The sequence below is a fragment of the Rhinopithecus roxellana genome, chromosome 8 (assembly GCF_007565055.1).
Source record: "Rhinopithecus roxellana isolate Shanxi Qingling chromosome 8, ASM756505v1, whole genome shotgun sequence".
Lineage (NCBI taxonomy): Eukaryota > Metazoa > Chordata > Mammalia > Primates > Cercopithecidae > Rhinopithecus > Rhinopithecus roxellana.
In genome coordinates this window covers 13,389,086-13,408,340 of record NC_044556.1, presented here as the reverse complement: position 1 = coordinate 13,408,340, position 19,255 = coordinate 13,389,086, and the positions used below count along the sequence as shown (strand labels likewise).

Sequence of the window (19,255 nt, the reverse complement as noted above, 5' to 3'; positions counted from 1 at the left end):
ACGCTGGGTTGCCACAAGAAGATATGGCAGAGCCTGGATTTGAATCTGGGCCTGTCTGGGTCCAGAGCCCAGGTTTCGTTCCCTTCTCTTCGCGCTCCAGCCTCTCCCACTTCTGCATGTCCCTCATTTCTGCTTCTTTCATCATGGTCTGAACCAATCATGAAAATCTCACCCATCACCCACCCATCTACCCACCATCTACTCATCCATCCATCCACTCAATCACCATCCACTCATCCATCCACCCACCCACCTACCATCCATTCATCCATCCATCCACCCACCCACCATCCACTCATCCATCTCATCCCATCCACCTACCATCCACCATCCACCACCCACCTACCATCTACTCATCCATCCACCCACCCACCCACCATCCACTCATCCATCCATCCACCAACCCACCCACCATCCACTCATCCATCCACCCACCCACCCACCATCCACTCATCCATCCATCCACCTACCCACCTACCATCCATTCATCCATCCATCCACCCACCCACCATCCACTCATCCATCCATCCATCCACCCATCCACCTACTATCCACTCATCCATCCACCCACCCACCTACCATCCACTCATCCATCCACCCACCCACCCACCATCCACTCATCCATCCATCCACCCACCCACCTACCATCCACTCATCCATCCACCCACCCACCCACCATCCACTCATCCATCCATCCACCAACCCACCCACCATCCACTCATCCATCCACCCACCCACCCACCATCCACTCATCCATCCATCCACCTACCCACCTACCATCCATTCATCCATCCATCCACCCACCCACCATCCACTCATCCATCCATCCATTCACCCATCCACCTACCATACACTCATCCATCCACCCACCCACCTACCATCCACTCATCCATCCACCCACCCACCCACCATCCACTCATCCATCCATCCACCAACCCACCCACCATCCACTCATCCATCCACCCACCCACCCACCATCCACTCATTCATCCATCCATCCATCCACCCACCATCCACTCATCCATCCACCCACCCACCCACCATCCACTCATTCATCCATCCATCCACCCACCCACCATCCACTCATCCATCCATCCACCAACCCACCTACCATCCATTCATCCATCCACCCACCCACCCACCATCCACTCATTCATCCATCCACCAACCCACCCACCATCCACTCATCCATCCACCCACCCACCCACCATCCACTCATTCATCCATCCATCCATCCACCCACCATCCACTCATCCATCCATCCACCCACCCACCTACCATCCATTCATCCATCCACCAACCCACCCACCTACCATCCATTCATCCATCCATCCACCCACCCACCATCCACTCATCCATCCATCCATCCACCCATCCACCATCCATTCATCCATCCACCCACCCACCCACCTACCATCCATTCATCCATCCACCAACCCACCCACCATCCACTCATTCATCCATCCACCAACCCACCCACCATCCACTCATCCATCCACCCACCCACCATCCACTCATTCATCCATCCATCCATCCATCCACCCACCATCCACTCATCCATCCATCCATCCACCCATCCACCTACCATCCACTCATCCATCCACCCACCCACCTACCATCCACTCATCCATCCACCCACCCACCCACCATCCACTCATCCATCCATCCACCAACCCACCCACCATCCACTCATCCATCCACCCACCCACCCACCATCCACTCATCCATCCATCCACCTACCCACCTACCATCCATTCATCCATCCATCCACCCACCCACCATCCACTCATTCATCCATCCATCCACCCATCCACCATCCACTCATCCATCCACCCACCCACCTACCATCCACTCATCCATCCACCCACCCACCCACCATCCACTCATCCATCCATCCACCAACCCACCCACCATCCACTCATCCATCCACCCACCCACCCACCATCCACTCATTCATCCATCCATCCATCCACCCACCATCCACTCATCCATCCACCCACCCACCCACCATCCACTCATCCATCCATCCACCAACCCACCCACCATCCACTCATCCATCCACCCACCCACCCACCATCCACTCATCCATCCATCCACCTACCCACCTACCATCCATTCATCCATCCATCCACCCACCCACCATCCACTCATCCATCCATCCATCCACCCATCCACCTACCATCCACTCATCCATCCACCCACCCACCTACCATCCACTCATCCATCCACCCACCCACCCACCATCCACTCATCCATCCATCCACCCACCCACCCACCATCCACTCATCCATCCACCCACCCACCCACCATCCACTCATTCATCCATCCATCCATCCACCCACCATCCACTCATCCATCCACCCACCCACCCACCATCCACTCATTCATCCATCCATCCACCCACCCACCATCCACTCATCCATCCATCCACCAACCCACCTACCATCCATTCATCCATCCACCCACCCACCCACCATCCACTCATTCATCCATCCACCAACCCACCCACCATCCACTCATCCATCCACCCACCCACCCACCATCCACTCATTCATCCATCCATCCATCCACCCACCATCCACTCATCCATCCATCCACCAACCCACCTACCATCCATTCATCCATCCCCCCACCCACCCACCATCCACTCATTCATCCATCCACCAACCCACCCACCATCCACTCATCCATCCACCCACCCACCCACCATCCACTCATTCATCCATCCATCCATCCACCCACCATCCACTCATCCATCCACCCACCCACCCACCATCCATTCATCCATCCATCCATCCACCCATCCACCATCCATTCATCCATCCACCCACCCACCATCCACTCATCCATCCATCCACCCACCCACCTACCATCCATTCATCCATCCACCAACCCACCCACCTACCATCCATTCATCCATCCATCCACCCACCCACCATCCACTCATCCATCCATCCATCCACCCATCCACCATCCATTCATCCATCCACCCACCCACCCACCTACCATCCATTCATCCATCCACCAACCCACCCACCATCCACTCATCCATCCATCCATCCACCCATCCACCATCCATTCATCCATCCACCCACCCACCCACCTACCATCCATTCATCCATCCACCAACCCACCCACCATCCACTCATCCACCCACCCACCATCCACTCATCCATCCATCCATCCACCCCCCCACCATCCACTCATCCATCCATCCATCCACCCACCCACCATCCACGCATCCATCCACCCACCCACCCACCATCCACTCATCCATCCATCCACCCACCCACACATCCACCCACTCATCCATCCACCCACCCATCTAGCCAACCATACACCCATCCATCCATCCACCCACACATCTACCCATCCACTCATCCATTCACCCATCCATCCATCCACCCACCAATCATCCATCCACCCACATACCTATCATCCATCCATGCCTCCATCCACCCACCATCCACTCATCCATCCACCTATCCACTTGTCCGTCCACCCATCCGTACAGCCACCATCCACCCATGCATGCACCTATTCATCCATCCACCCAAGTATCCACCTATCCACCTACCCATCCACCCACCAATCATACATCCACCATCCACCCATCCACGCATCCATCCATCTATCCACCCACCATCCACTCATCTATCCACCCAATCACCATCCACCCACCTATTCATCCATCCACCCATGTGTCCATCCACCCACACATCTACCTGTCCACTCACCCGTCCACCCATCCATCTACCTACTATCCACTCATCCATCCACCCATCCATCCATCCACTCACCATCTACTCATCCACCAATCATCCATCCACCCACACATCCACCATCCACCCACCTATTCATCCACACACCCGTGCCCATCCACCCACACATCTACCTGTCTACTCACCCATCCATCCATCCATCCATCCATCCATCCACCTACTATCCACTCATCCATCCACCCATGCATCATCCACTCACCATCTACTCATCCACCAATCATCCATCCACCCACCCATGCATCCATCCACCTGTCCACCCATCCATCCATCCACCTGCCATCCACTCACACATCTGTCCACCCATTTATCTACCCATCATCCATCCATACACCCGTCCATCCTTCCATCCATCCACCCACCCATCCATCCTTCCATCCATCCATCCACCTACCCATCATCTTGTCCCCACCCATCCACCCATCCATGCATGCATCCATCCACTTATCTATCTCCCCATCCATCCATCCCCCCACCCATACCCATGTCTGTCCATCTACCCATCCATTCATCCACCCACCCATCCACTGTATTATCCATCTCTCCATCCACTGTTCCACTGATCCACCCACCCATTCATCCATCCCTCCATCCACCTACCCACCCACCATCTATTCACACATCCATCCACCCCTCCACTTAACAAAGCCAGGCTGAAGGAGGTGTCAGAGGCCATGGAGAAGGGAGCCCCCCAAGGGCTGTCCAGGCCCCGTGCACGTCCTCAGAGCAGCGGCTGGGAGGCAGAGCCCACCTGCTGGGCACCCTTCCACAAGTTGTCCGAGAAGCTAGCCTGGGAGCTATGCACCACAGGCGCCCCGGCCTCTGTCTCAGGCCCACTGTGCTGGCCCTCTGGGTACTGAGTATCACCACAGCTTCTGCAGTGACAGCTCTCAGATGACACTGTCCTTGGACAGAGGCAGTCCAAATGTCCAGGGACCTAGCAGGCTGACCCTGTGACTCTGGGGGACAGAATGGCAGGGAAACACTGGCCCTCCTGCCCACTCTGGCACAGTGGGTCGGGATCCACTTTGCACATGCAGGTTCAATCCTGACTCGCCCCCCAGCTGTGTGATGCTGGCCCTGGGGTGACAGCCCTGGTTTGCTCAGGGCTGAGGGCTATTCCAGGGTATGGGACTTTAGTGCTAAAACCTGGAAAGTCCTGGGCAAACGGGCGAGGTGGCCCCTACTGGGAAAGCTTTTTCCCTCTCTGGGCCTCAGCAGCCTCCTCCAGTCAACAGGCACCTTTTCCTAGAGGGGCAGGAGGGCCCCGAGGGCCCACAGCAGTGAAGGGAGGGGCACCTAGAAGGCAGGCATATAGCTGGTGCTCCATTATTGCTGGGACAGTCCAACATCTCCTCTCAGTTGAGTCTCCCATGGAGCCAGTCTTGAGGATGCACAGAGAGGAGTCTCTGGCCAGGCTGGGCACGGCCCCCACTCCAGGACTCCTGGGCCACCCTCCCATCCTGGCCAAGCTGAGACATGGAAATGTCCCAAGGTCATGCCGACCTCCTATGTGGCCCCGTTAAAGCCTTGCACACCCTCGGGCCTCACTTTCCCCACCAGCACCGGAGGCAGGTTAGTGGTTCCTTCTAGGGGATAATTGAAAGGTGGAGGCTGGAGGGGCCTGGCCCCTGCCTAATCCGCTGCGGGGGCCACCTGTCCCCTGGGCCCTGGCCTCCCGGCCCACACTCCTAATCCGGCCCTCTAAGCTGACACAGCGTCTGCAGCTTCTGCCTGTCCGGCTAAGTCGCCCAAAGCCCCCCACTGCGCCTCAAGCCATGATCCTTCCTGCGGCCTCTTAACCCACACTGGCCAATTAGTTAATTGGGGTCTGAGATCCGAAGCAGCTCGTTATCACTCTAAAGTGATAAAGCAATCAGGGAAATTCTCTCTCCCCACCCCGCAGCCCTGTGCCTCAATGGGCAACAGGCCTGGCTCCGCCATGGACGCAGAGCCTGGTGGGCCCACCTTGCCAATGGGCAGCTGAAGCCGGGGGAGGCACCTGGAGCCTCAGAAGCTGCAGCCGTCCCTCTGGCCCGGGCTTGAACCCCTGTGTCCCTCCGCACCTTGCCCACCTGAACTTGGCCCCCGGGATGGGGAAGCTACACCCGGATCCAGGGTCGAAGCCACCTGCCCCCGGGTTCTGACCCGGACTCCTCTGGGGCCTGGGCACCTGCTTTCTCGTATGTGTGTGTGTCACGCCTTTCTCTGTCTCTCTTTGCGTGTCTCTCCCCCTTCAAAGCCAACATGCCAACATTCCGGAAGGATCTCTCTCTACTTCGCTTTGCACCCGCCCCTTCGCCCATCCGCAGGCCTGGGTCTCCCCTCACTCCACCACAGTCACCTCCCCCATGTCCTCCATGTCACTAAATCAAGCCTTCCCTCATCTCCCCTTCCCACTGCCCCTGGAGTACCCTCTCCTTTCCATGTCCAGGGCGCTCCCCTGCCTGAGCCCCCTGGCTCCTTCGACTTGGGGGGCACTGGTCTCTGGAGCTCCCCCTGGAGCCCACTCTACCTGGAGCCCACTCCACCTCTCAGGCCTCCGCCTCTGAAACAGTCCCACCTCACAGTCCAGAATGCTCCTGGACATCGCCCTTGCACCTCCACGCCCACACCCTGCCCCTCTCCAACTTCCTTCCTCTGGAATCGCTACCCCCTCCCTTCTGTCCTCCCCATCCCCCCCAGCCCTTGGCCTGACCAGGCCCTTTAGCCTCGCCTGCCGGGCACCTGCCCCTGGTTTTGCAGCTGCTCATCATTGATGTCTGTATAAAATGCCAGTGTGTCCCTGCTCCACAACCTCCCATGGCTCCCCAGCACCCCATCCTTCACACCCCATGTGTCCAGAACTTGCGGCTTTGTACTCCATCTTCCATTCTCATCACGTTCCGTAACACAGCAACCTGGCCAGGCATGGTGGCTCATACCTGGAACCCCAGCACTATGGGAGGCTGAGGCAGGTGGATCACCTGAAGTTGGGAGTTCAAGACCAGCCTGGCCAACATGGTGAAACCCCATCTTTAGTAAAAGTACAAAAATTAGCCGGGCACGGTGGCTCATGCCTGTAATCCCAGCACTTTGGGAGGCCAAGGCGGGCGGATCACGAGGTCAGGAGATCGACACCATCCTGGCTAACATAGTGAAACCCTGTGTCTACTAAAAATACAAAAACTTAGCCGGGCGTGGTGGCGGGCGCCTGTAGTCCCAGCTACTCGAGAGGATGAGGCAGGAGAATGACGTGAACCCGGGAGGTGGAGCTTGCAGTGAGCCGAGATCGTGCCACTGCACTCCAGCCTGGGCGACAGAGCAAGAGTCTGTCTCAAAAAAAAAAAAAAAAATTACCTGGGAGTGGTGGCAGGTGCCTGCAATCCCAGCTACTCAGGAGGCTGAGGCAGAAGAATCGCTTGAACCTGGGAGGCAGAGGTTGCAGTGAGCCAAGACTGCGCCACTGCACTCCAGCCTGAGCAATAGAGGGAGACCCAGTCTCAAAAAAATAAATAAGCCAGGTGCGGTGGCTCATATCTGTAATCCCAGCACTTTGGGAGGCCAAGGCGGGCAGATCACAAGGTCAGGAGTTCGAGACCAGCCTGGCCAACATGGTGAAACCCTGTCCGCACTAAAACATACAAAAATTAGCTGGGTGTGGTGGTGGGTGCCTGTAATCCCAGCTACTCAGGAGGCTGAGGCAGGAGAATCGCTTGAACCCGGGAGGCGGAGCCTGCAGTGAGCTGAGATTTGAGATCGCGCTGCTGCACTCCATTGGATGACAGAGCAAGACTCTGTCTCAAAAAAAAAAAAGAAAAATCTAAAACAAAATAAAATAGGAACCCACCTTGTCCCCACAGGCTCCTCCCCATGGGTTTTCTCCCCAGGCTCGTGGCCACTGGCCACGCTCTGCATTTTAACACAGTCGCTGGTTGTCTGTCTGTCCCGCTAGAAAGTCAGCCCCGTGTCTTCTGTTTTGGTCGCTACTGCTGTGAGCGGTACCTGGTACACAGTAAGTGCTCAATAAGTGCTTATTGAACGAATGAATTGTGAACTTCTTTTTCTTTTTGAGACGGAGTTTCACTCCAGCCCAGGCTGGAGTGCAGTGGCGCGATCTTGGCTCTTGACCTCAGGTGGTCCACCCGCCTCAGCCTCCCCAGAGTGCTGGGGTTACAGGCATGAGCCACCGCGCCCGGCTGTGAATGGTGAACTCCTATTCATACCTCAAGACCCAGTTAAGGCCGGGCGCGGTGGCTCAAGCCTGTAATCCCAGCACTTTGGGAGGCCGAGACGGGTGGATCACGAGGTCAGGAGATCGAGACCATCCTGGCTAACACGGTGAAACCCCGTCTCTACTAAAAAATACAAAAAACTAGCCGGGCGAGGTGGCGGGTGCCTGTAGTCCCAGCTACTCGGGAGGCCGAGGCAGGAGAATGGTGTGAACCCGGGAGGCGGAGCTTGCAGTGAGCTGAGATCCGGCCACTGCACTCCAGCCTGGGCGACAGAGCAGAGTCCGTCTCAAAAAAAAAAAAAAAAAGACCCAGTTAAAAGGGCCCCTGCCCCTTGTGTCCAGAAGAGCCAACTGCAGTGCCTTCACCTCTGGGACCTCGGCTTCCCCAACCCCCTCTGACATCTGTGAGTCCTAAGACGCCTTTTTCTGCCCCCAGCAGATAAAAGTATTAACAATGGGCATTCATTAAGTGCTCCCTGTATGCCAATTTCTGTGCGATGCTTTCAGAAGCTGAAATCCCCCCAGGGTAGGTCCTAGTGTGGCAGTTTTACAGCCAGGGAAACTGAGGCCCAGGGAGGAAGAGCCCCATGGCATCTTATGGTGAGGGGCGGTGGAGCCCGGCAGACTATCCCCCCAGCCTCCCACTCAGAGCTGCAGCCCTCCGCCCACCCTGCCCTCCCTCCTGGCTCAGGACAGCCCGGGGACCGAGTGGGAGGTGCCGCCTCAATTAATCACCTTGAGCTAATCCTCCCCCACCCAACCCCGACCCGGCTCAGGTCTGGCAGGGCCAGGCCACAGCAGACGCGGCGCCGGGCCCGCTGGGGCAGGTGCCCTGTGGAGATTGACAGAGGGGCTGCCGTGGGCGGTGAGTGCGGGGCCTGCATGGGAGGTGGTGGGGGCAGAGATTCCCCCCAAGGGTGGAGGGCTTAGGGCGTGAGAAGGGATCTTGCCTTCCTTGGGGTGGGGGCATCCTTGACGCCCCCCCCCGCCCGCCACACACACAGGCCGTGACAGCCACAGAGAGGGGAAGAGAAAACAGGGACGGTGACACACAGAGAAGGAAGAACAGACAGAGGCCCAGCAGGAGACCCCCACAAGCCCGAGGAGGACAGCCCGGGGATGCAGAGCGCATGCCGGCCCCAGTGGATGGAACAGATCTCCCCGGAGCCGGGAGGCAAGCCTGGGGCTCCCCTGCCCTGTCCCTGCCGGTAGCTCCCCCGGCCGTCTCCCCGCCATCTGTCCCGCTGCCGTCTCGCCAGGTGGGAGCCATGTTCCTGAGCCCGGGCGAGGGGCCGGCGGCCGAGGGTGGGAGTCTGGGGCCGGGCGAGGAGGCCCCCAAGAAGAAGCACCGGAGGAACCGCACCACCTTCACCACCTACCAGCTGCACCAGCTGGAGCGGGCATTCGAGGCCTCCCACTACCCAGATGTATACAGCCGCGAGGAGCTGGCGGCCAAGGTGCACCTCCCTGAGGTGCGCGTGCAGGTGAGAGCACCCCCCAACACACACACCTCTCACAGCCTGTGGAGCGAGGCAAAGCAAGAGCCTGACCCTCCCAGCGCATGAGCAGAAGAGAAGCTAGGAAGGCTTCCTGGAGGAGGGGGTGTGGGAGCTGAGGTTTTGACATTGGAGTAGGAGTGTGCCAGCTGGGAAGGAAAAGGGGCATTTTTCTAGGCAGTGTGAACAGTGTGTGCAAAGACGTGGAGGGGTTAAGTTGGAGGCGTTTCCCTTGAGCCAGGTGTGAAGTGGGTGAAGGAGGAGGCAGAGAGTGGTGCGGGTAACCATGCTTTTGAAGACCTTGAATGATAAGGGCCAAGGGAGACCAAGGAGGGGAGTGAGGAGCTGGAGGAGAGCCTGGGCTCAGGGAACGTTTCAGAGATCCTCGTCTTCTTGGGAGCAAAGCAGCAGGTGTGAGTTGGGTCAGCCAGGAGGCAGAACCCCCAGGGCTGGGGTGTGCAGAGGATCTCCAAGGAGTGGCGGGGAGCAGCTGAGCTCACAGCATCCCCCCGTTCCCTCTCACACCCTCCAGGTGTGGTTCCAGAACCGCCGGGCCAAGTGGCGTCGCCAGGAGCGGCTGGAGTCAGGCTCGGGTACCATGGCAGCCCCGAGACTTCCCGAGGCCCCAGCGCTGCCCTTCGCCCGCCCCCCGGCCATGTCGCTGCCCCTGGAGCCCTGGTTGGGACCTGGACCGCCGGCCGTGCCAGGCCTCCCCCGCCTCCTGGGCCCGGGCCCGGGGCTGCAAGCGTCCTTCGGGCCTCATGCCTTTGGTCCTACCTTCGCAGACGGCTTTGCCCTGGAGGAGGCGTCCCTGCGACTGCTGGCCAAGGAACACGCACAGGCTCTGGACAGGGCCTGGCCGCCGGCCTGAGCCTGCTGCCCTCCTGGGCCCCCTCCTCGGTTCGACCTGAGAGCTGGAGACGTGCCCTGGTGACAGCCACCAAGCCTTGGCCTAGGCTGAGGTCACGGAGCAACCGTGGTCAGGCCAGGCCACCACCACTGGGGAGCGGGACCAGAGACAGGCTGCTGGGTCCCCCGCCCCCATCCTGTCCCCCACCCCATCGCCACCCGTCCTGCTGGCAGCAGACCGGCCCCCAGTGTCAGGCAGGAGGTGACCCAAGTATTCCTAGGCCGGGGACGGGGGCCCTCCTCCCCTCCTGGGGCCTCAGTCTCCCGTCTGTTAATGGGGTGTGGGGGCCTATGAGGTTCCCGGGCTGTGAGGCTGTGAGTGGCGGGGCCGCTGACTCTGTAAGATGAGTCTACATCTCTCTGCCGCTCCCACTCCCCATCAGCAGAGCTGCCCACTCTCCAGGCTCCCGGTCCCCCCGAAATGACAATAACAGCAGTTCCTGCGAGCCTGGTCTCCTTTCACGGTGCACCCACCACGTGAGCGCTCCCCTCTCCGTTGCGCCCTGGACCTCGGGCACAGCCGTCAGCCCATTCTACAGAGAGGGAAACGGGGGCTCAGGCAGGAAGCCAGGTCCCCAAGGCCGCACGGCTAGGAGTGGGTGGAGCTGCCTTTCAGGTCCATCACCAGCTCCACCATCTGAGGCACGGCAGCAGGTTCTGGAGGGAGGGTGGGGCCCTCGTGTGGAGGCGGGCTGGTGCTGGCGGTGTCGTCGTCAGCCCCTGTTCCTCGCGTCCCCACAGACCCCAGGCCCCGTGCATGTCCCCCAGCCCTGCGGAGGCACGGCCGGCGTCTGCTCTGTCCGACACAGTTGCATTGCCCAAGAGCCTCTAAGCAAGGAGGCTGTCGCGGGGCCGAGAACCCGCTGTGACTGGCAAGCGTGGCTGGCCCAGCGCAGCAGGAGGGGCCCTGAGCCATGGGATGTGACAGTCTTGACCAGGGCCACCCCCTGGGAAAGAGGTGCGGCACCAGGGCAGGAGCTGTAGTAGCTACTCTCCTCATCTCCAGCCCGGGCTCCCCACATCACTCCCAGATCACCGGGGCACCCCATCTCCAGGCGGCACCTCACACACCAGTCCTGTGGCCCAACGCCCAGCCAATGTCACTGTGCACCAGGCACTGGGGACACGGCAGTAAGCACAAGAAAGATTTTTTTTTCTTTTTAACCTAAACCAGGCCAGGTGTGGTGGCTCATGCCTGTACTCCCAGTGCTTTGGGATGCTGAGGTGGGAGGATTGCTTGAGACCAGCCTGGGTGACATAGCAAGACCCAGTCTCCACAAACATTTTTAAAACGTGCCAGGTGTAGTGGTGCACGCTTGTCATCCCAGTAACCCGAGAAGCTGAGGCAGGAGGATGGCTTGAGCCCAGAAGGTCGAGGCTGCAGGGAGCTGTGATCACACCACTGCATTCCAGCCTGTGCATCAGAGCCAGACCCCGACTCAAAACGAATAAATAAAACACAAACCTAAAGCATAAGACTTCAGACAGTGATAAGCGACAGGGAGAAAAATCGAACCAGGAAAGCCAAATGGGGAGTGTGGCAGGGGCTGCAATTGTAACAGGGAGTTCTGGAGAAGGGGAGGCTGGCGTGAAGGTAGAGACCCGGGCGGGAGGGAGGTGGTCTAGGGAAGGAGGGGGCTGGGCAGAGGCATAGGCCGTGCAAAGGCCCTGGGGCAGGGCCGCGCCTGGTGCATTGGCGGAATAGCAAGGAGGCCCATGTGGCTGGAGTAGAGTGAGGAGGGGGAGGAGAGAGGTGACAGGGAGGCCAGGCAGGGCAGTGGCTGTTACAACTTTGATTTTTACCCTGAGAACCTTGGGGAATAACAGGAGGGTGGGAACAGGGCTGGCACCACCTGCTGTGAGTGCAAGAGAAGGCATGCTCACACCCCCGCCTGCCCAGGGAGGCCACCGGGGACAGCAGGTGCATGGTAATCCGCTCCACTCGAGTCCCCTAAGAGGATGAAGGTTAGGGTTTCCCTGGGTCGGGAAGAATTAGCCTCGGGTCCTCGCCCCACCCATCCAGCTTGTGGACAGAGGAAGCCAGAGGGTGGGTGAGCCCAGCCCAAAGCCCCTAGGGTACCCGCCTAGGAATGGGTGGGGCTGCTGTGGCAAGAGTGGAGCTGAGGGCATGACCCTTAGGGGTTCTACAGGACATGGGGTCCATGAGGTGATCTACCCCCACCAAGAGGCCCCATCACTCCCTAACTTGGTGTCGCCCCCAGCCGCCTCCAATCCGGTGGGCTCCAGCCCTCGGGATCCCGCCCCATTGCTCCTCGTCACAGCCAGGCAGGGCAGGAGTTGGGACTGCAGGGAGGCCAGTCCTCACTCGGGCTGTGGGTCAGGGTCAGGGTGCTGATAGCAGACTCCAGAGGGGGGACTGGGGGCGGAGGTTGAGACCTGGGCTCCAGTGGAGTGGACAGAGGACTTGGGGGTGGAGAAGGAAGGCCCAAGCCCCTGGGCTCCAGGGATAGGCCATCGAGGACCACGCTGTGACTGTGGCAGGAAGGAAGGGGCAGTCCCTTCCCTCTGATTCTACCTGCTGTGCTGGTGGGGACGTCAGCCAGGAGCCCAGGGGCTATCCTGCCCATGAGTGCGAGCCCCTGGGGGATCCAAGGACCCTGAGATGGAGAGGGCCTCGGGTCTGAATATGGAAGCACCTGGATCCAGCCACACCTGAAGCCACCCCGCTACCCCCAGACCTCTCCGTTCTTGAAGCTCATAAAGCCTCTTTTCTGACTCTGACAGCTTGAGTTAGGTTTGAGCCCCTTGCAACGAAGAGCGGCTTAGCTAGGACAACCCCCTCACCCAGCAGCTTGATATTTGGGGCTGGGGCCTCTGGGCGGTGTCAGGAACTCCAGGAGTTGGGAAGAGAAGCCCACCAAGGGCCGCAGGCACAGGGGACCTGCAGACTGGCCCGCCACTGGCTGGGGTGGAGGCCGGGATCCCTGGGGTCTGAGGGGCCCTCTTCCCGCCAGACCGACGCCAGACTATACCAAGGGGCACCAGGGTCTACCCAGAAAGGTCTTTATTGGCCTGCAGGGCCCTGGTCCAGCCCCACTGTGGGGTCACATGGAAACCCAGGCTGGGGAGCCGCCTCTTGTCTCACAAAAGTCCGCATCCTCTGGGAAAACGGCACGGGGAGGCTGGGCCCACCACGCTACGCAGCAAGCCCTTGGGGCGGGGTCGGGAGGCCGGGCCCACCAAGCTACCCAGCAAGGCCTGGGGCGAGGGCGGGGAGGCCGGGCCCACCAGGCTACACAGCAAGCCCTCGGGGCGGGGGGCGGGGAGGCCGGGCCCACCAGCTACACAGCAAGGCCTCGGGGCGGGGGTCGGGGTCGGGGTCGGGGAGGCCGGGCCCACCACGCTACAACTTCTTGTTCTTGCTCAGCCGGTTGTGGCGCCAGATGTTCTGTTTCCGCAGCAGCCGCCAGTACTCCCGGCTCTCAGGATCCAGCTCCTCCAGGGTCTTTGGGGGGCCCAAGTTCATCTCGAACAACCTGACGAGGGCGCAAGCAGGAATCAGAGCTACACGGTGACCCCCTGGGCCACCTGGTGTCCTGGGCACCTCGGGCAGAGGCGGCGACAGGGCTGGGTCCCAAGCCCACTGGTTGGCTGCAAGATCTCGGGGTGGTCCCTCCCCAACCCTGGGCTGGGAGGGTCCCTGGCCATGCAGCAATGGAGCCAACCGCACCCCAATGGCACAACATCGGAGGCTGGCACGTGCCAGCCCTCTCCTGCCTCCCAGCACTGTCCACACCAGGCCACCTGTCCCCACTTGCTCAGCCTTCCTGACCCTCCCCAGGCTTCAGATCAGCTTGGGGCCACAGCAGAACCCTTCCCGCAGCCCACAGGCCCTGTCCTCGCCGCCTCCCTCTCGCCCTCCTCACTCTGCTCCAGCCACACAGGCCTCCCTGCTGTTCCTCCAGCACACTAGGTGCGGTCCTGCCCCGGGGCCTTTGCACAGGCTGTGCCCACTGCCTGAAAAGCCCCTTCCACCCACTCACATCTTGGCTTCTGTGTCCCCCAAACCTCAGACCAGAGCAGCCAAACGTCCCTGCTCTGTCACTCATTCTCCTGCCCCCTTCCCGGAAGTGTCACCACCACAGCTGCCTGACTTCCTGCTTCCTGTCTGCCTCCCCCGCTAGTTTTGCCAGGGTGGTGACTTGTGTCTATTTTGAGCCCTTCTGTATCCCTGAAGCCTAGAGCAAGGGCCTGGCATGCAGTCAGTGGTCAGTAAGTATTTGCAGAGCGGGCGCGGTGGCTCACGCCTGTAATCCCAGCACTTTGGGAGGCCGAGGCGGGCGGATCACCTGAGGTCAGGAATTCAACACCAGCCTGGCCAACATGGAGAAACCCTGTCTCTACTAAAAATACAAAATTAGGCCAGGCGTGGTGGCGCATGCCTGTAGTCCCAGCACTTTGGGAGGCCAGGGCGGGTGGATCACGAGGTTAGGAGTTCGAGACTAGCTTGGAGAACATGGTGAAACCCCGTCTCTACTAAGAATACAAAAGTTAGCTGGGTGTGGTGGTGAGCGCCTGTAATCCCAGCTACTCGGGAGGCTGAGGCAGGAGAATCGTCTGAACCCAGGAGGCAGAGGTTGCAGTGAGCTGAGATCATGCCACTGCACTCCAGCCAGGGCAACAATAGCAAAACTCTGTCTCAAAAAAAAAAAAAAAACCCCCAAAAATTAGCCAGGCATGGGGGCGCATGCCTGTAGTCCCAGCTACTCTGAAGGCTGAGGCAGGAGAATTGTCTGAACCCAGGAGGCAGAGTTTGCAGTGAGCCGAGATTGCGTGACTGCATTCCAGACTGGGTGACAGAATGAGACTCCATCTCAAAGAAAAAAAACGTTTTTTTTTTTTTTTTTGAGACCAAATCTCACTCTGTTGCCCAGGCTGGAGTGTAGTGGTGTGACCTTGGCTCACTGCAACGTCCGCCTCCCAGGCTCAAGCAATTCTCGTGCCTCAGCCTCCCAAATAACTGGGACTACAGGCATGAGCCACCACACCCAGCTAATTTATATATATATATATTATATATTATATATGTAAAATATAGAAAATATATATATGTGAAATATATATATATATATTGAGACAGAGTTTCACTCTGTTGCCCAGGCTGGAGTGCAGTGGTGCGATCTGGGCTCACTGCAAGTTCCCCCTCCCAGGTTCACGCCATTCTCCTGCCTCAGTCTCCCGAGTAGCTGGGACTACAGGCGCCCTCCACCTCGCCCAGCTAACTTTTTGTACTTTTTTTAGTAGAGACAGGATTTCACTGTGTTAGCCAGGATGGTCTCGATCTCCTGACCTGGTGATCTGCCCGCCTCAGCCTCCCAGAGTGCTGGGATTACAGGCGTGAGCCATTGTACCCAGCCAGTTTTATACTTTTAGTAGAGATGGGGTTTCACCATGTTGGCCAGGCTGATCTCGAACTCCTGACCTCAAGTGATCCAACCACCTCAGCCTCCCAAAGTGCTGGGATTATGGGCATGAGCCACTGACCCCAGCCTGAAAAAAAAAACTTTTAAAGTATTTGCTTAAGAAGAAAGAGCATCGTTTTAGGTACTTGACAGGCGTTCTAATTTCATGAATTCCTCACAGCCCTTGGAGGGAGGGATGGGTCCCATCACCCCATTACAGATGAGACCACCCAGATGCAGAGCCCTGAAGCCCCTGCCCTGAAGCCTCCTGCCCTGAAGCCCCTGCCCTGAAGCCAGGATGGGCAGATACGACTGTTAGGCCCCGGCTGGAGTGGGGATCCGCCTCTCCCGGAAGGGGTCCTCCTGGGGCGGAGGAAGGAATAGTCAGTGCAGGATGACACAGCCTGGTCCACTCACCATTCAGGGTACTCAGCATCCGGTTTCAGGGGTACATCTTGCCCTTCCTTGTAGATGTTGACGCCCATGGCGTATGTGGTGAGCCGGACAGGGTCTGTGCACACATCGGGGTCCTTGAGGGCCTCACTGGCCACTGCACCTTTTCCGGTTTTGCCCCCCTTCATAACTGGGGGGAGGAGAGGGAGAGTCATTTCAGCCCAGCCCCTACCCTGGAAGCCAAACTTCCCTCACAGAAGCCCGTCTCAAGTGGCCTCAGCCCCTCGCCGGACTCTGCTACACTAAAAACTTTTTTTTTTTTTGAGATGGAGTTTCACTCTGTTGCCCAGGCTGGAGTGCAGTGGCATGATCCTGAATCACTGCAAGCTCCGCCTCCCAAGTTCACGCCATTCTCCTGCCTCAGCTTCCCGAGTAGCTGGGACTACAGGCGCCCACCACCATGCCCGGCTAATTTTTCTGTATTTTTAGTAGAGACGGAGTTTCACTGTGTTAGCCAGGATGGTCTCGATCTCCCGACCTCGTGATCCGCCCGCCTTGGCCTCCCAAAGTGCTGGGATTACAGGCGTGAACCACCACGTTCGGCCACTCAAAACTTTTTTTTAAAGACAGGGTCTCGGCCGGGCATAGTGGCTCACGCCTGTAATCTCAGCACTATGGGAGGCCGAGGTGGGCAGATCACCTGAGGTCAGGTGAGTTTAAGACCAGCCTGGCCAACGTGGTGAGACCCCATCTCTACTAAAAATACAAAAAAAAAAAAAAAAAAAAATTAGCTGGGCATAGCGGCGCATGCCTGTGATCCCAGCTACTCGGGAGGCTGAGGTAGGACAATCGCTTGAACTCGGGATGCGGAGGTTGCAGTGAGCCGAGATCGCATCACTGCACTCCAGCCTGGGCAACAGAGCAAGACTCCATCTCAAAAAAATTTAAAAATCTAAAAAAATTAAAAAATAAAGACAGCCCAGGTTGGAGTGCACGGGCACAATCATGGCTCACTGCACCCTCAAACTCCCAGGCTCAAGTGATCCTCCTGCCTCAGCCTCCTCAGTAGCTGAGATCACAGGTGTGAGCCACCATGCCCCACTTATTTTTATTTTTTAAAATTTATTTATTTTTGAGACGGAGTGTCACTGTGTCGCCCAGGCTGGAGTGTAGTGGTGCGATCTCGGTTCACTGCAACCTCCGCCTCCCGGGTTTAAGTGATTCTCCTGTCTCAGCCTCCCGAGTAGCTGGGATTACAGGCACGAGCCACCATGTCTGGCTAATTTTTTATACTTTTAGTAGAGACGGGGTTTCACCATGTTGGCCAGGCTGGTCTCGATCTCCTGACCTCAAGTGATGCACCCGCCTCGGCCTCCCAAAGTGCTGGGAATAAAGATGTGAGCCACCATGCCTGGCCTCAAAACTACTTTAAGTGGGATTTAGACATAGCATTAAGTAACACCGATGCTTGGAATGACCAAGTCATTCAAGTTTTATTTTGTCTGCTACGTGTCTGTCTTTAAGGCCGAACATTTGCCAATTTTCCCCTTTCAACAAAGGAGATCAGGCAAGGCTGTATCCAGCTAAACCTTAATAACCTTGTTTTGTTCTTGCTGAAGTGGCTAAGACTTAAAAATAGGCTCCATAGTTTCTTTGACTTTTTGGTAACGGCTTGGCCAAGGTCACCCTGCGATCTGGAGGCAGGCAGAGAAACAGGACTGGAACCCAAGTTCATGACCTCCCCAGACTCCCGGCAAATCCCTTCCAACCCGCTCCTGCGCAGTGAGACTCGTGGGCTCCACGTAACCCACACCCTCCTCCCAGGCCGCTGCCCAGCTGGCGCCTGCGCCCTGCGTCCAATCGCTAAGGTTATCTCCAAGCCAGACGCCCGAGCTCCAAGCGGCGCTGGGTCCCTCAAACTGCGCCTGCGCCTACAGCCTGGCATCCGCCTCTCTGCGTTTGCGCATTAGTTCTACCACCGCTTCCCCAACCAGCGCCTGCGCACTGCCAATTCCTCAGTGTACCCACCGTCCCCATTTGGTTCCTGTTAACCCAGCTCACCTGGTTTCTTAGCATAATCCCGGACCAGGAGTCTTCTGGGAGAGGCGGGATCTAGGAGCTCCCGGGTCCCCCACGTCCGGGTAGCCCCTAAAAGGCGTCTGGTCGCCATGACGTATTGCGGCCAGCTTGCACGTGCACGTTTCCGGAAGACGTCAGTGGTCCAAGGGGTGCTCGGGAGTTGTAGGCCCCGTGGAGGTGTCTGGGAAACGTAGTCTCCCAAGTTCTCATACTCTATGGTGATGTCTTTAGACTTGTAGACATACGCAGTTACTGTAGAAGGAGGCGTTCAAGGGCTATTTCATTGACTTCTTGCACTTCTTCAATTACGTAACATTTACTAAAAATATCACACTTTATATGTTCCCGATTCCATCCAATGAGTAATTATTCAAAGCTTTAAAGTTAAAAAAAAGATTAACAATGAGTCTAATATACCCCAGTAGGCCTGGAGTCTAATCACTGTTAATTTTTATAACATCATATTTTTAACATTGTTATATATAATATATATAACATATAGTATATATTATATATAATATACAAATTAATAACATGTATTTTATATATTCTTTTCCAGCCCTACTGCTAAATCCCTAACCCACTCGATCTAATTTAATCCTCACAATTAGGAGGTAGGTACTATTTTTTTTCCCAGCTTATTAGTGAGGAAACTGAGACTCAGGGAGGTAAAGTTCCCAGGCCGACCGCAAATCCAGGGTGCACCAACCTGTCTCCCTACTGTGAGCCAAACCGGAAGTCCGTCTTCAACAGGGTTCCCATGCCGCTTCCGATACCTCAAGGTCCCAAGGAAACCACCTCTCACACTTCTTTAATATTTCCCAACCCCACTTCTCTCCATCTGCCATGCTTTGGAATAATGAACACGGCCCCCGGAGCCAGGCAGTGATTATTAACCCTATTTTGCAGGAGAAGAAACAGGTCCTGGGGCCAGCCCGGGCTGTCTGCGGGCAGGGAAGCCTG

The 19,255-nt window shown here is 57.6% G+C and overlaps 3 protein-coding genes across 4 annotated transcripts; 2 read left to right on the top strand and 1 right to left on the bottom strand.

Moving 5' to 3' along the window:
- Positions 1-2,726: 2,726 nt before the first annotated feature.
- On the top strand, positions 2,727-3,382 carry LOC115899238 (proline-rich extensin-like protein EPR1; the record flags this gene model as incomplete). The annotated part of the gene is given in 2 exon segments (XM_030936833.1): positions 2,727-3,293; positions 3,296-3,382. Coding segments are annotated over 2 exon segments (654 nt in total), but the record flags the coding sequence as incomplete, so codon positions are not given.
- Positions 3,383-8,797: 5,415 nt separating this feature from the next.
- RAX2 (retina and anterior neural fold homeobox 2) lies at positions 8,798-11,867 on the top strand. 2 transcript variants are annotated; one of them, XM_010367273.2, is made up of 3 exons: positions 8,798-8,857; positions 9,252-9,476; positions 10,021-11,867. In XM_010367273.2, exons 2-3 carry the CDS (start codon positions 9,261-9,263, stop codon positions 10,357-10,359), a joined length of 555 nt encoding a protein of 184 aa, XP_010365575.2. In that variant the 5' UTR covers positions 8,798-8,857; positions 9,252-9,260; the 3' UTR covers positions 10,360-11,867. The 2 variants fall into 2 exon arrangements, with proteins under 2 accessions (XP_010365575.2, XP_010365574.2); XM_010367272.2 differs by having other exon boundaries at positions 8,803-8,857; positions 8,997-9,476.
- A 1,534-nt stretch (positions 11,868-13,401) lies between these two features.
- On the bottom strand, positions 13,402-18,422 carry MRPL54 (mitochondrial ribosomal protein L54). Its single transcript, XM_010367274.2, has 3 exons — positions 18,275-18,422; positions 16,238-16,403; positions 13,402-13,894 (listed from the first exon to the last, which is right to left on the bottom strand). Exons 1-3 carry the CDS (start codon positions 18,381-18,383, stop codon positions 13,762-13,764), a joined length of 408 nt encoding a protein of 135 aa, XP_010365576.1. The 5' UTR covers positions 18,384-18,422; the 3' UTR covers positions 13,402-13,761.
- Between the last annotated feature and the right edge of the window lie 833 nt (positions 18,423-19,255).